The sequence below is a fragment of the Pantherophis guttatus genome, chromosome 4 (assembly GCF_059756535.1).
Source record: "Pantherophis guttatus breed Tessera chromosome 4, ASM5975653v1, whole genome shotgun sequence".
Taxonomy (NCBI): Eukaryota; Metazoa; Chordata; class Lepidosauria; order Squamata; family Colubridae; genus Pantherophis; species Pantherophis guttatus.
The window spans coordinates 140823847-140838087 of NC_142066.1; the positions used below are offsets into that span (position 1 = coordinate 140823847).

At 44.9% G+C, this 14241-nt stretch overlaps 1 protein-coding gene across 27 annotated transcripts in view; it reads left to right on the plus strand.

Moving 5' to 3' along the window:
* Positions 1 to 14241, plus strand: part of CCDC7 (coiled-coil domain containing 7) — a 292932-nt gene that overhangs the window by 127386 nt on the left and 151305 nt on the right. For all 27 annotated transcript variants that reach the window (XR_015734107.1, XM_087892982.1, XM_087892984.1 and 24 more), the window contains 3 exons: positions 228 to 288; positions 887 to 1006; positions 8891 to 8971. Coding sequence is in view for 26 of the 27 variants with exons in the window: in XM_087892982.1 (XP_087749108.1) it covers positions 228 to 288; positions 887 to 1006; positions 8891 to 8971 (262 nt within the window). In the remaining variant the exon portion in view is untranslated. The remainder of the gene's footprint in view (positions 1 to 227; positions 289 to 886; positions 1007 to 8890; positions 8972 to 14241) is intronic.

Below are 14241 nucleotides of genomic sequence, written 5' to 3' on the forward strand. Positions count from 1 at the left end.
TCCATATTTTTTGTATATTATATTCAATTGCTTATAAATTAATATACAGAAGCTCTCTATTCATATTTTATTCCATTGCATAAAGAATAGACAGAAATCAAGAAAATAATCATTAAATTGGGTAGAGTAGATGAAAAGACCAACAGATTTAAAGACTAACAATTTTTGTATATAACAAAAAAGCACTTAATACTCTATTTACTATTTTTAAAACTTATTTTCAATAGCCTTTAACATTGGAAAAAGAAATTCCAAGACTTGACATAGACTCGGTAGGACTTCAAAGAGGTAATTGTTGTTCTCATTTTGTTATTTTACTTTTAAAAATTATAAAACATGCATAATATCCTATGTAGTGTTCCTGGAAAATCTTATTTTACAATCTTATGTTACAAACGTAGTATAATTCCAAAATATATTTTTAAAACTGTAATTTAATTATGGATAAATTGTAAAGGTGATTTTTGAAGGTGTACATTATAAATGGCTAAAAATCTATATGATCCTCAGCCCCATTAAGTAAAATATTTCTTTGACTTTATGAATAAAAAATTCTCCAATCGCAATCCAAAATTCCATAAAGACAGGAAATACAAGTTTATACTATTCTTTTGTGCCATCTTGTTCTTTCTCTTATCTTGTTCTGATAGACTATTTTTAAACTGGGATTCTTCAGTTGTGCTATGACTTCCAGGTAACATGATTTTACACAGACATTTGTGGACATGTGTTGTCTGTGTATAAACACAATTATATACAAACACAAGAATTAAAATGGATCTCAAATATAACAGTGCTTAAATATTTCTTAACACATAAACAGCATGGTTTTAGTGATCTTTATGCCTTGTGTTATAATATGTTAAAAAGTATTTTGATTTTATAGAGGAGGAAAGTCACCACTTGATCAGTAAAAGCATGCTTCAGTTAAAAGATCATTTGACTAAACTAAAGGGAATGCCTGAAGCTGAAACTTTAGCGAAACTCTTGCTTGAGTCTGACAAAGGTACGTATCATTGAAATATGAGAACAGAACATAGTGCATTCTTTGCTGGGTGTCTTCAAGATCACATTCTATGTAGGTCTATGTAGGTCAGTAAGATATCTTAAAAAATGAAATCAGAAATAATTAAGAACGATAAACTATGATTTACAAAAGGGATGCTATGGTTTTTAATAGTCATTTTTAACTTGATTAATTTAAAATAATTTGTTTTTTTGCCATAGTCTAATCAAAGTGTGTGTGTGTAAGTATTATATACACATACTACACTTATATTACACACACATACATATACACACACACATGCATACACACACACACACACACACAATGCATACATACATACACAACACATACTTTGTTTAGACTATGGCAAAATCCAGTTACTTTCAGAATTGGTGCTATAGATACTATATTTTACTAACTCAGGTACTATTTAATTAATCACAAATGTAGCATAAATATTTTTTCTCCCATAAGGCTGCAGAGTGGGTCAGGAGTGGGATGATCCATCTGGTCTGGCCAATCAGTGAGTCAAATTGCTTTGGCCACGCCTCCTTGGGCCTCCATTGCTCCCAGTTTATTCGACTCACTGGTTCTGACCAGACTTTTTTTCTGAGTCTCTCCCTCCTGACAATTAGTGATCGTGCATTTCTTTGTGAGCGTGCTGGCCACTTCAGTTGCGGCTGGAAACGCCGCCACCGCTTCTCCGTCGCTGCCGCCGCCTCAGCACTCACCAGCTGAGGGGCGTGAACTTCGTTTTTCTTCGACTGCTTCTCCTACGCGAGTGAGCCATCCCAGCTTTGGCTGGAAACGCCGACGCGTGTTTTGACTGCCGCAGCTGCCTCAGCGCCCATCAGCTGTGAGGCGTGAGCAGCAAAGGGCAATTTGAAAGCGGAGTAGCGCGGGCTCTCCGTCATTGCCGCCGCTGCCTTCTCAGCGCTCACCAGCTGGGAAGCGGTGCTGCCTTTCTGCCCCTTTTGATTGCCGCTGCTCGGGGGAGGATCGTTCCTGCTCTCCCGCAGCTATCGCCGCAGCCGCTTTACCAGCACCGCCGCCTCAGCGTTCTTCAGTTGAGGGGTGAGAGTGGAGGTTGGCAGACCTCCATTATACCTTTGGAGAAGGAATCAACATTCTCCTGTCGCGGCTATCGTTTTTCTGAGGTTTCAACTGTACAAAAGGTATTTGGTTTCGTATAGAGGGCTCGTGGCCATTTTGATTTAACTGGTAGCAAAATTGAGTACTTCAACTGAACTCTGCCTAGCAACAGCTCCGGCGGCCATTTTGTTTGGCCAAATTTACCTCACTGTTTATGACCAATTTGCTGAACTCAAAGACAGCTTCCATTGCCTACCATTGTCAGTTACAGTGGCCATTTTGGCAAGCCATGCTTTCCTCATAGCTGGTGGCCATTTTGCTGTCATATAGAGGGAACAAGTTTTTACTCTATGTTCAAGCCTCATGTTGAGGCATGGGTTGGCTTTAATTGCAATATTAATATTACCTTTCATTGTTTCCCTTTTGTGCAGGATCTCACCTGTATATTCAATTGTGCGTTGACATGGCAGACCAGTCGGCTTCCAAGACTGAACTGGGCCGTAAGGCAAGGTCCAAAGCAGGGTCCGTTAAAAAGTCCCATCAGAGAAGTTCTGATCAGGCTCCCCAGGCCGACAAATCCAGGCCTTCTATCAGCACTGACCTTGATCAAGACCCCAATGACTCTGGTGATTTAGCTAGGACCCTGTCTCCGGAGAGGCACTCTACAGCCTCTTCTTGCTCTCCTGATAGGCCAAAGGGTGACCCATTTGATTGTTCTATTACACTCCAAGCACCTCCTCAGGTTCCTCCGGCTGATAAACATCCCAAGTCAGATTTGGAAAATCTTCCTGAGTCTATACAAATGCTAATTGCTAAGGCCATCTTGCATGGCATTCAAGCAGGCATAAGGGGGCACCGTTCCGCATCATTAATTTCTGAAAGCTTACATTCAAGGAGAACCAGAGTTTCTCCTTCTGCTAGTCTCACTGGTTCCCCAGAACATTCTCCAACCATTCTCCAGGTCACATGGCAGTGCTGACATTGACATAGATGAAGATCTGCAGAGGGAAGCTGACGTATCCGACGTTGAAACCACTACACCAGATGTTCCACAATTTACGGGATTATTCCCACAAGGGCTTTTCAAGTCCCTACTCCACAAGGCCAAAGTCACCTCAGGTCTCGTAGATCCCACTTCTGACTCATCTTCTGCTTCCTCCTCCGTAGGCCAAGGCATCTTTGCAGAACCGGTCGCAGAGCAGATCTTTGTTCCCGCACCAAAGCTCTTCACGGACGTTGTACGTAAGCAATGGGCTAACCCGGCCTCTCTCCCCACTCCCAGTGGCTACGATTGCCGCAACTACAATATGGAGGCTTCCTTAACCAGCCTTTTATAGGTACCTGTTGTTGATGGTCCAGTGGTTGCCCTGTCCTCCACCTCCCCTTGCATTTCGGGGGATCCTTCTGAAGGTCTTAAACCGGAGGATAGGAAATTCGATTCCTCCTTTAAGAAAACACACCAGGCTTTGGCCTGGGCGATACAGGCTGCTACCGCGGCCTCCTTCTTCTCCCGTTCTTCCCTGCTGTGGCTGCAACAGCTCCAAACACGTTTGCCTGCCCAAGATGTTAGAGTCCACCAAGACTTGAATAAAATTATTGCAGCCACTCAATTCACAGCCGATGCCACCCTCAATGCAGCCAAGTTCGCTTCTCGAGCTATGGCATCGTCGGTCACGTCGCGCCACCTCTTGTGGCTGCGACAATGGCCAGCGGACCTTAAAACCAAGTGGCGCCTGGCATCTACATGCCCGCAGTCTTCAATGGCTATTACTCCCGCACCAACGGACTATGACCGCCGCCTCTCGAGCTAAGCTCAGAGTTCCACTGTCGGTTCGCCGGTCCTTGCATTGGTGGCTGTCCCCGGCCCTGGACAAAGGGTGCATTTTCTTCGACGTTCAACCTCTTCTAATGACAAGAGATGTGAGTCTGTCCGGCTGGGGCGCTCACCTGGACGCCCAAGTCGCTCAGGGCCGATGATCTCCCACGGAAGCACGGTCCAGCATCAATTTGCTGGGACTGTGGGCAATTCGTCTGGCTCTATTGGACTTCCAACCATCGATCAAAGGTCACCATCTGCTAGTCCTTACCGACAATGTGATGACAAAAGCCCATGTAAATCGCCAGGGCGGGACCAAATCTAAAACCCTGATGCAGGAGGCTCTACTCGGGCGGTGGGCGGAGGCTCATCTATATCTCCAGGCGGATCACATTGCGGGGAAGGACAATCTACAGGCAGACTTCCTGAGCCGGACAACGGTGGACGCATCAGAGTGGCGCCTTTGTCCCGATCTTTTTCAAGCCATTTGTCTTTGCTTTGGACTTCCTCAGGTAGACCTATTCGCCGCCCCAGAGAACGCTCAGCTTCCACGCTACTTCACCTGCTATCCAACGCCGGGAGCGGAGAACACGAATGCACTACGCTGCCCCTGACCTCGGGAACTTCTTTATGCGTCCCCCCCTCTGCCACTAATCCCACGGGTGATACGCAAGATCATTGCAGAGGGAGCAGATATCATCCTCGTCACCCCTTACTGGCCGAGAAGGCCTTGGTTCTCGAACCTCGTAGCGCTATCATCAGCTCACCATTGGCGGCTCCCTCAGAGAGAGTGTCCCTCAGACAGGGGGAAGTCAACCATCCGGAGCCCCAGTGGCTCATCCTGACCACCTGGCTCTTGAGGAACTCCTCCTGAAGGAGGCACATTACTCTGAGAATGTCATCCGTGTTATGCAGGCAGACAGAAAGGAGTCCACCATCAGACTCTACAACATCACGTGGAAGGTATTTATTTCTTGGTGCTCGGCGCGCGGAATTAATCCCTTGTCAGCTTCTGTTCCGCAGGTACTGGAGTTCCTCCATGATGGATACCGCAAGGGGCTGGCGCATAACACCCTGAAGCGCCATGTTGCAGCTCTCGCCACGGTGTTGCCACCCAGGAACGGCATTCCACTGTTCGAAGGTTTTTGTGTGGGGTCCGAAACCTTCGCCCTCCCATAGTTCACTGATACCCCACATGGGACTTATCGCAAGTATTAACAGCACTTACTGAACCTGTCCGAACTTCCAGCTTTAGGTTCCTTACCTTGAAAGCCTTCCTGGTGGCCATAACCTCAGCCCGCCGAATCTCAGAGTTAGCGGCCCTTTCCATCAGGCCAGACTTGTGTATTATGCATCCAGATCAAGTAATCCTTCGTTTGGATCCAGCATTCGTACCAAAAATTAACTCTCGATTCCATCGTGAGCAGGAGGTTATCCTTCCAAATTTCTGTCCCAATCCTACCCATCGATTAGAACGCAAATGGCACACGCTCGACGTCCGCAGAGCTATTAAAATCTATGTCTCGCGGACCGCCTCGACAAGGCATTCTGAGGCCTTGTTCATCTCGTTCCAACTGGCTTCACTGGGATCAAAGGTGTTCTTGACCACCATAGGGCGGTGGATCCGTGCTTGTATTTCCCATGCCTATGAATCACGATCTCTTCCTCCTCCAAGGCATATCACTGCTCATTCCACCCGCAGTGCAGCTACCACCGCTGCTTGGGCCACGCGGGCCTCCCTCGAAGAAATTTGCCGGGCAGCTACCTGGACTACTCCTGTCCCCTTTATTAAGCAGTACCGTGTGGATGTCTTCGCATCTGCAGAGGCTTCGTTCGGCAGGAGGGTCCTTCAGCAGGTACACCTGGCACCACGGCTCCTTAGATCACAGGATTCCCACCCGTACGGCTGACAAGCTTGGGTATGTCCCACTCCTGACCCACTCTGCAGCCTTATGGGAGAAGAGGCGTTGGACTTACCGTGAACGCCATTTCTCCAAAGGGTGCAGAGTGGGTCAGCCCCTCTCACCTGCGATTGTTTCTTGGTTCCTTTGTCATTTTGCTGGAGCCTGTCTTGCAGATCTGCATTCGTTGAACAAACTCGGAGCAATGGAGGCCCAAGGAGGCGTGGCCAAAGTAATTTGACTCACTGATTGGCCAGACCAGATTGATCATCCCACTCCTGACCCACTCTGCACCCTTCGGAGAAACGGCGTTCACGGTAAGTCCAACACCTCTTCTATTATATATTTATATACACACACACATACTGCATGTATATTTTAATAGAAAAATATTTATGCTATACTTGTAATAAATTAAATAGTACCTGAACTATTAAATACAGTATCTATTCTGTACAGCACCACTTCTGACTAAAAATCAATAATCATATATATATTATGCAAATATAGGAATATTTTGTATTTTATATGAGGAGATACTGTTATTTATTTATAGGGGTAATAACATAAATAGCACATTGCCAGGTATTTTCCATAGAACAGTTTATTTATCAAGATTGATCTACCATTAATCTAGAAAAAATTATGCAGGCATTTGAATCACCACTTTTTAGCAGTGATTCTTCGCATTCATCAAAATTTCTGTACTGACATGCAGGAAATGATTGCCATGATCAGCCTATGGGATTTTAAGGAATGTAAATGGCCAATACTTTTTAGCCCTTCAGGGACTTTAACATGGATACAGAATTGCAAACATATGCTATATACCCATCATGCTATTCCCTTTCGGAATAAGAATCTGCAGAAAACGACTTAAGGAATAAAAAAATAAACTAAAATAACAGAAGTCATGAGAGTAAGAAATACTGCTAAAACTACTTTTTACCAATACTATTTGGCTTTATCTTTCCATTTTTACAAATCAGCATTGCTGTCACAGTGTCCATATTCCATTCTATATATTGCTTACTATTTGTTAAACTCAGGAACTCATTGGTTTGATCCAAAACACAATTTTCTGATCTTTGCCTTTCTTTGAATCTTTCTTCAGTCTTCCTTCATGTATTGCTTTAAAATTTGATCCTCATTCATTCTATATATTACCAAGACACCTGAGCTTATTTCTTTCCGATTGGTCATCATTCATTCATTCATTCATTTCTTTCATTCATTATTTCATCATTCATCCTTTTGATACATGCTACTACTAAAAGTCTATTTACTTCCCTGGCAGTCTCTAACAGAATTCTTTTCACTCTGTTCTAAACATCTTTCTTATCCTCTTCCTATTTGTTTTGTTGGGAGATTAATTTGTCTTCAAGTATTTTTAACTAAAGAATTAATTTTGTCTTGCTATACCGTATTTTCCGGCATATAAGACGACTGGGCGTATAAGACGACCCCCGAATTTTCCTGTTAAAATATAGGGTTTGGGCTATACTCACCGTATAAGACTACCCCTCTTCCAATGCACACCAAATAAAAATTAAAAAACATCAACTGGCTCACCCACAATGTAAAAGCAGCTGTGCTAGACCCAAAATGGCCTCTGAGACAAGCAGGAACCTCACACAGCCACAAAAAGCCCCAAAACCCAACTTTCACACTTTACACACACAAAATTCCACATGCAGCTTTGTGAGATTTTGTGTGTTTGTGTAGTTAGAGTGAAACACTACAAAAACACACTAAATCTCAGAAAGCTGCACAAATATTATTTTATTTTATTTTTATTTTTATATGAAAGCTAAATTTAAAACTTCCTAAACTTTAAATGGCTAGGTCTAAAAAAGAACAACTAAAAAAAACCCCAATTAACTATTTTTTTTAAAGATCCCAAAGGGGAAAAAACTTACCCAATAGAACAGGGGTCTCCAACCTTGGCAACTTTAAGAATTGTAGACTTCAACTCCCAGAATTCCTCAGCCAGCTTTGTTTTGCTGGCGATCCCAGCGGAGTTGCCTGATTAGCAGATCGTCAGAGCTTGGGTTGCCAGAGCCATTTAAGGCTCGTCAGAGCCGTTCGGGCTGGTCTACCTGGTTACAGGAGAACGACACCCGGCGTATAAGACGACCCCTGACTTTTGAGAAGATTTTCATGTGTTAAAAAGTCGTCTTATATCCTGGAAAATACGGTAATTGTTTCACTTATCTTTCATTTCTTTTTCTTCCATATATCTTGTGTACAGATTCTACTTTTTACAATACCACATTTCTTTTTCTTCTTAATTTTATAGATTCATACTACATCTATTTTATTAATTTCATTTCATTTTTTGTAGTAATTCATACTTTCTCCTAACTCCTAACCCTAACTCTAACTTTCAATCTTTCATATCCTGCAGTCATCACTAGATGGGCTCACATATTTTGATCTTTGTTTCCTATCATGTCCTTGGTCAACTGAGGACTTCACGTAATACTTCTTAATAAGATAAAGTATAGTCTAGGTTACTTACTTTAGTTACAGCCTAGCCACATGTAGCACTCCTTACTAATCACATGGTAATACCATTTGGGATACAATTTGGTCAGTAAGCAATCAGCACTATCGTATCAAAGTTTTATGCTAAGCCTAAAGCTCTAATCAAGAAAATATTTTTCCATATCCTGAATTAAATAAACAATACAATTTCAATTGAATCTTACTATGCTTGGAGCCTATTATTGTTAAAAAGAACATTTGTGGTTGTAGTGCAAAATATTAGATAAAAGGAATATCTAAATATGATTTTGAAATAAAGTATAATTGTGCAGAAGTATAAGTATCTTGCTCTGGAGAATTTTCTCTTGCTTAAAAAGAAATCCATAATTTTATTACCAGTATCCCAGACAGCTATCCTGAATAGAAATATAGGAGGAAGCACAAGGATGAGTTAGGAATGGCTATCTTATCTCAAAATATATTTTGTTTTCCTATATTATTAGCCTTTGATCTAATTGACAAAGCATTGATTCCATAAATTATATTCCTAACAAAACTCTAACTTGTATTTTTTCAATGAGATAGGAAAATTGCCAGAGAGACAAAAACTTGAGTTACTTCAAATGCTAAATCAACTGGTAACTCCGGATGAAATACAGCAAGCTGGTAAGTGATAAATTAGGAACGATTATATGTAATTATCAGCTATCAAAATATTTCATATCTATATCTTTATATTCACATTTTTAAATAAATTACTTCTTGGGTTTATATATTCTTGGTTCACCTGTGCTGGAGATATATAGGTAGGTATCATCAGTGTATTGATGATACTGTACCCAATGCCTTTGGATGATATATATTCCAGAGATGTCATGTAAGGAACAAAAGATCTGAACACTGAGCACCCCACATTGAAGGGTCTAGGGCTTGACCTGTCATCTCCCAGCAACTCCAACTAGAACCTGCCACAGAGGAAGGAGAACCATTATAGTGCCTCCATTCCCACTCTTGAAAGCCAATCCAGAAGGGAGGCCATTTTTGGTGATATTGAATGCTGTTGAGGGATCTAGGAGGGCCAGCACCATTCTCATCCTGGACCTTCCATACCACGGGTGGATTCTAAAATATTTTTCTACCGGTTCTTTGGGCGTGGCTTATTTTGTGGGTGTGGCTTGAAGGGGGTAATGTGACTGGATTGGCGTGGCCACCTTTTTTTTTTTTTAACTTTTAAAATCATTTTTTCCACAACCTTAAGAGGCTGCAGAAAAAAAATGCTTTTAAAAGCCTCTGACGATCAGGCAACTTGGCTGTGATCGCCAGAGGCTTTTAAAGGCATTTTTTTTTCTACAATCTCTTTGGCCAAAGAAGTTGTAGAAAAAATGCTTTTAAAAGCCTCTGATGATCCCAGTTGAGCTGTGCGATCATCAGAGATTGTAGGAAAAAAGAAGTTGTAGAAAAAAATGCTTTTAAAAGTAAAAAAAAAAAAAAGCCTCTGATGAGGTGGGCGGGGTAAGCGAATGGCGACCGGGCCAGGGACCGGTTCGGGGGCATGGCCAGCCAATGTTATTACCAGTTCTCTGAACTACTACAAATTTTTATTACCAGTTCTTGCGAACCGGTGCGAACCGGAAGCAACCCACCACTGTTCCATAGGTCATCCACAAGTGCTGTCCTAGTGCTGTAACACTACTTGAATTCTGACTGAAAAGTTAATATAGATATAATCCACTTCATCTAGGACCATAGAGTATTATCCATAACAACCTTATGTAACAAGAGGAGGGATGGAGACTGGATAAAGTTGTCTAATATGGTTGAATCTAAGGATAGCCTCAAAAGAAGGGGGTATATCATACCTCCTTCAAGAAAGGTGGTCCCAATATTTCCTGTAAAAAGTCATTAATCACCATTTTGGTCTATGCAATCTCACAAGAGGCCTTAACCAACCTGAAAGGTGATGGGTCTAGCAGAACCCATGGCTCCAAGGATCCTGTATACTTCCTTGGGAGCAACTGGCTCAAATTCTTTCCAGATAATAAAGCCAGACCTACTTCAGTTCCATAGGACCTGCTTAGCCAATATCCAGCTCCAAGAGAAATGAAATGACTTACCCGTATTTTTTGGAGTATAAGACGCACCTTCTTCCCCCCCAAAAAGAGGGTGAAAATCTGGGTCCGTCTTATACTCTGAATGTAGCCCCGCCCAGCCTTGCAAATGGAGATTTCAGAGGCTGAATGGAGCCTCTGAAAGAAGCTTCAGAAAGAAAGCCTCTGAAAGAAGCTTCAGAAAAAAAGCCTCCAAACAGAGCTTCAGAAAAAAAGCCTTTTTTTCTTTTTTTTTAAATATTTTTTTATTTTTTCAGACATAAACATAAAATATATCTTTCAAGAACGAAGTCTCTATCCTGTCATAGATAGGTACAACGCTTACATTTCTTTAACAAGCTCCATTCACAATTTCCCATTACATCTTTTAAAGGTAGAAATCAAAACATAATTTTTTTTAAACATAAATTCTAGCATCTTAATCTAAACAATTCTATTATTTATTTATTTATTTATTTATTTATTTATTTATTTATTTATTTATTTATTTATTTATTTATTTATTTATTTTAAATTTATATACCGCCCTTCTCCCTGAGGACTCAGGGCGGTGTACAGCCAGAATTAAAAAACATAAAATACAAATATTAAAAAACAATTAAAATATATATAAATTTGGCCCAAAATTAAAAATACAAACCCATTAAAACATTTAAAATTTCTTCTTAAGCCAGCCCGGCTTGCTGGAAAAAGTGGGTTTTAAGGGCACGGCGGAAGGCACTAAGGTCTTGGATTCTCCTTATCTCTGGGGGCAACTGATTCCAGAGGGTAGGTGCCCCCACAGAGAAGGCCCTCCCCCTGGGGGTCACCAGCCTACATTGATTGGCTGATGGCACCCTGAGGAGGCCCTCTCTGTGGGAGCGCACGGGACGATGGGAGGTCGTCGGTAGCAGCAGGCGGTCTCGAAGATAGCTAGGCCCGATGCCATGGAGTGCTTTAAAGGTGATAACCAGCACCTTGAAGCGCACCCGGAAGACCACCGGGAGCCAGTGCAGCTCACGCAGGAGCGGTGCTACATGGGAGCGCCATGCTGCTCCCGTCACTACCCGCGCTGCTGCATTCTGGACCGGTTGGAGCCTCCGGGTGCTCTTCAAGGGGAGCCCCATTTAGAGAGCGTTGCAGTAGTCAAGGCGAGAGGTGACGAGGACATGAGTGACTGTGCACAGGGAATCCCGATCAAGAAAGGGCCGCAACTGGCGAATCAGACGAACCTGACAAAAGGTCCCCCTGGTTACAGCTGTCAGATGTTCCTCCAAGGACAGCTGCATATCCAGGAGGACTCCCAGATTGCGAGCCCTTTCTGTGGGGGCCAAAGACTCTCCCCCAATAGTCAGTGATGGAGTCAACTGACTATATCGGGATGCTGGGAGCCACAGCCACACAGTCTTGGAAGGGTTGAGCTTGAGCCTGTTCCTCCCCATCCAGATCCGCACAGCCTCCAGGCACTGGGACATCACTTCAAGGGCATCATTGGGGTGGCCTGGGGTGGAGATGTACAGCTGGGTGTCATCAGCGTACTGGTGGTATCTCATCCCGAAGCCACGGATGATCTCGCCCAGCGGCTTTACATAAATGTTGAACAGAAGGGGCGAGAGGACCGATCCCTGCGGCACTCCACAGATGAGAGGCCTCGAGGTCGACCTCTGCCCCCCTGCCAACACAAACTGCGACCGGTCGGAGAGAAAGGAGGAGAACCACCGCAACACGGTGCCTCCCACCCCGAACTCTTCCAGCTGGTGCAGCATGATACCATGGTCGATGGTATCAAAAGCCGCTGAGAGATCTAACAGGACCAGAACAGAGGAGCAACCCCTGTCCCGAGCCCTCCAGAGATCATCAACCAACGCGACCAATGCCGTTTCCGTGCTGTGCCCAGACCTGAAACCTGACTGGAACGGATCTAGATAAGATGTTTCCTCCAGGAATTGTGGGAACTGTCACGTGACCACACTCTCCACAATCTTCGCCATGAAGCGAAGGTTGGAGACAGGACTGTAGTTGGCCAATATTGCCGGATCCAGGGATGGCTTCTTGAGGAGAGGCCTCACCACCGCCTCCTTCAAGGCAGCGGGGAAGTGGCCCTCACTCAGCGAAGCGTTGATAACACCCTGGAGCCAGCCTCGTGTAACCTCCCGGGAAGCCAGTACCAACCAGGAGGGACACGGGTCCAGTAAACATGTGGCCGCACTAAGTCTCCCCAAAATCCTGTCCACATCATCGGGAGTCACAGCGTCAAACTCCTCCCAGATAACATTCTCAAGACTATTTCTCGTCACTCTGCCCTGATCTACCCAGTCAGAGTCCAAATCCCCCTGGATCTGAGCGATTTTGTCATACAGGTATTGTCCGAAATCCTCCCCCTGCCTTCCAAGGGATCGTCCCGCGCTCCCGGATGGAGCAGGGAGCGGGTCACCCTAAACAGGGCGGTCGGACGATTCCGTGATGATGCAATAGAGGCGGAAAAGTAATTAAACTTTGCTGTCTTTATCGCCACTAGGTAGGTCTTAATATGCGACCTTACCAGTGTTCGATCAGATTCAGCAAGACTGGCCCTCCAACCGCTCTCCAGGCGTCTTTTCCGGTGCTTCATTTCCCTCAGCTCCTCAGTAAACCAAGGAGCTGCATGGGATCGGCACCGGGTCAGAGGCCGCAAAGGCACAACTCGGTCCAAGGCCCCACTAGCCGCCCAATCCCAGGCGGCTACCAGGTCCTCGGCCGAGTCATGTACTAGAACCTCAGGAAATGGCCCAAGCTCCATCTGGAACCTATCAGGATCCATCAGGCGCCTGGGGCGGATCCATCTAATTGGATCCGCCTCCCTGCGGCGGGGGGCAGCGGTTCGAAGATCTAGGCGAAGGAGTGAGTGGTCTGTCCATGACAAGGGTTCCATGTCTATATCCCCAATAACAAGACCACTCAACCACTGGCCAGAGACAAAAATCAGGTCCAGAGTGTGACCTCCCCTGTGAGTAGGGCCATGAACTAACTGGGTCAGGTCCATGGCCGTCATGGAAGCCATGAACTCCCGAGCCACCTCAGACGTTTCACCAACGGATGGCAAGTTGAAATCACCCATGACTAAAAGCCTGGGTGTATCTACTGCCACCATGGCTATCACGTCGAGTAGCTCAGGTAGGGCTGTTGCCACGCGGCAGGGAGCCAGGTACGTAAGCAACAAGCTCATCTGAACCCCATGACCCCACGTCACAAGGAGGGACTCACATCCGGCTATCTGAGGCACAGTGGTCTCCCTCGGACCCAGATCCTCATTAATAATAACAGCCACCCCCCCGCCCCTCCCCTGGGCCCTCGGCTGATGGAATGCTCTGAAGCCTGGTGGGCACATTTCAACCAGAGGGACGCCGCCCTCCGGGCCCAACCAGGTCTCCGTAATACCCGCCAGGTCCGCTCCTCCCTCTTGAATAAGATCGTGAATGAGGGGGGCCTTATTTACCACGGACCTGGCGTTGCACAGCATCAGCCGAAGGCCCAGATCCTGAGTATCTAAGCCACCTAATGTCTGAGCGGAGCCTTGGGGACCGGGGCAAGCAATTGCTCTTAGATAGCAAGTGCGAGCCCCCGACACATGATATGGTCCCCTGCTCCCGCCATATCTGCCCCTCCCATGCTGATGGAAAATTCCTCCTCCGGATAGTCCTTCAGCCCCTCCCCAATCCCTCGACCTGCACCCTCCAAACCGTCCCCCTGTGCCGGCTCGGCTCTGACCCTAGTGGGTTCGTCCCCCCAAGCCCCTTGGTCTTCCTCCCGGTTCCCCTTAAAAAATCATTATTCCCACCCCTTAAAAATTTCATTAAAAATTTATGTAGA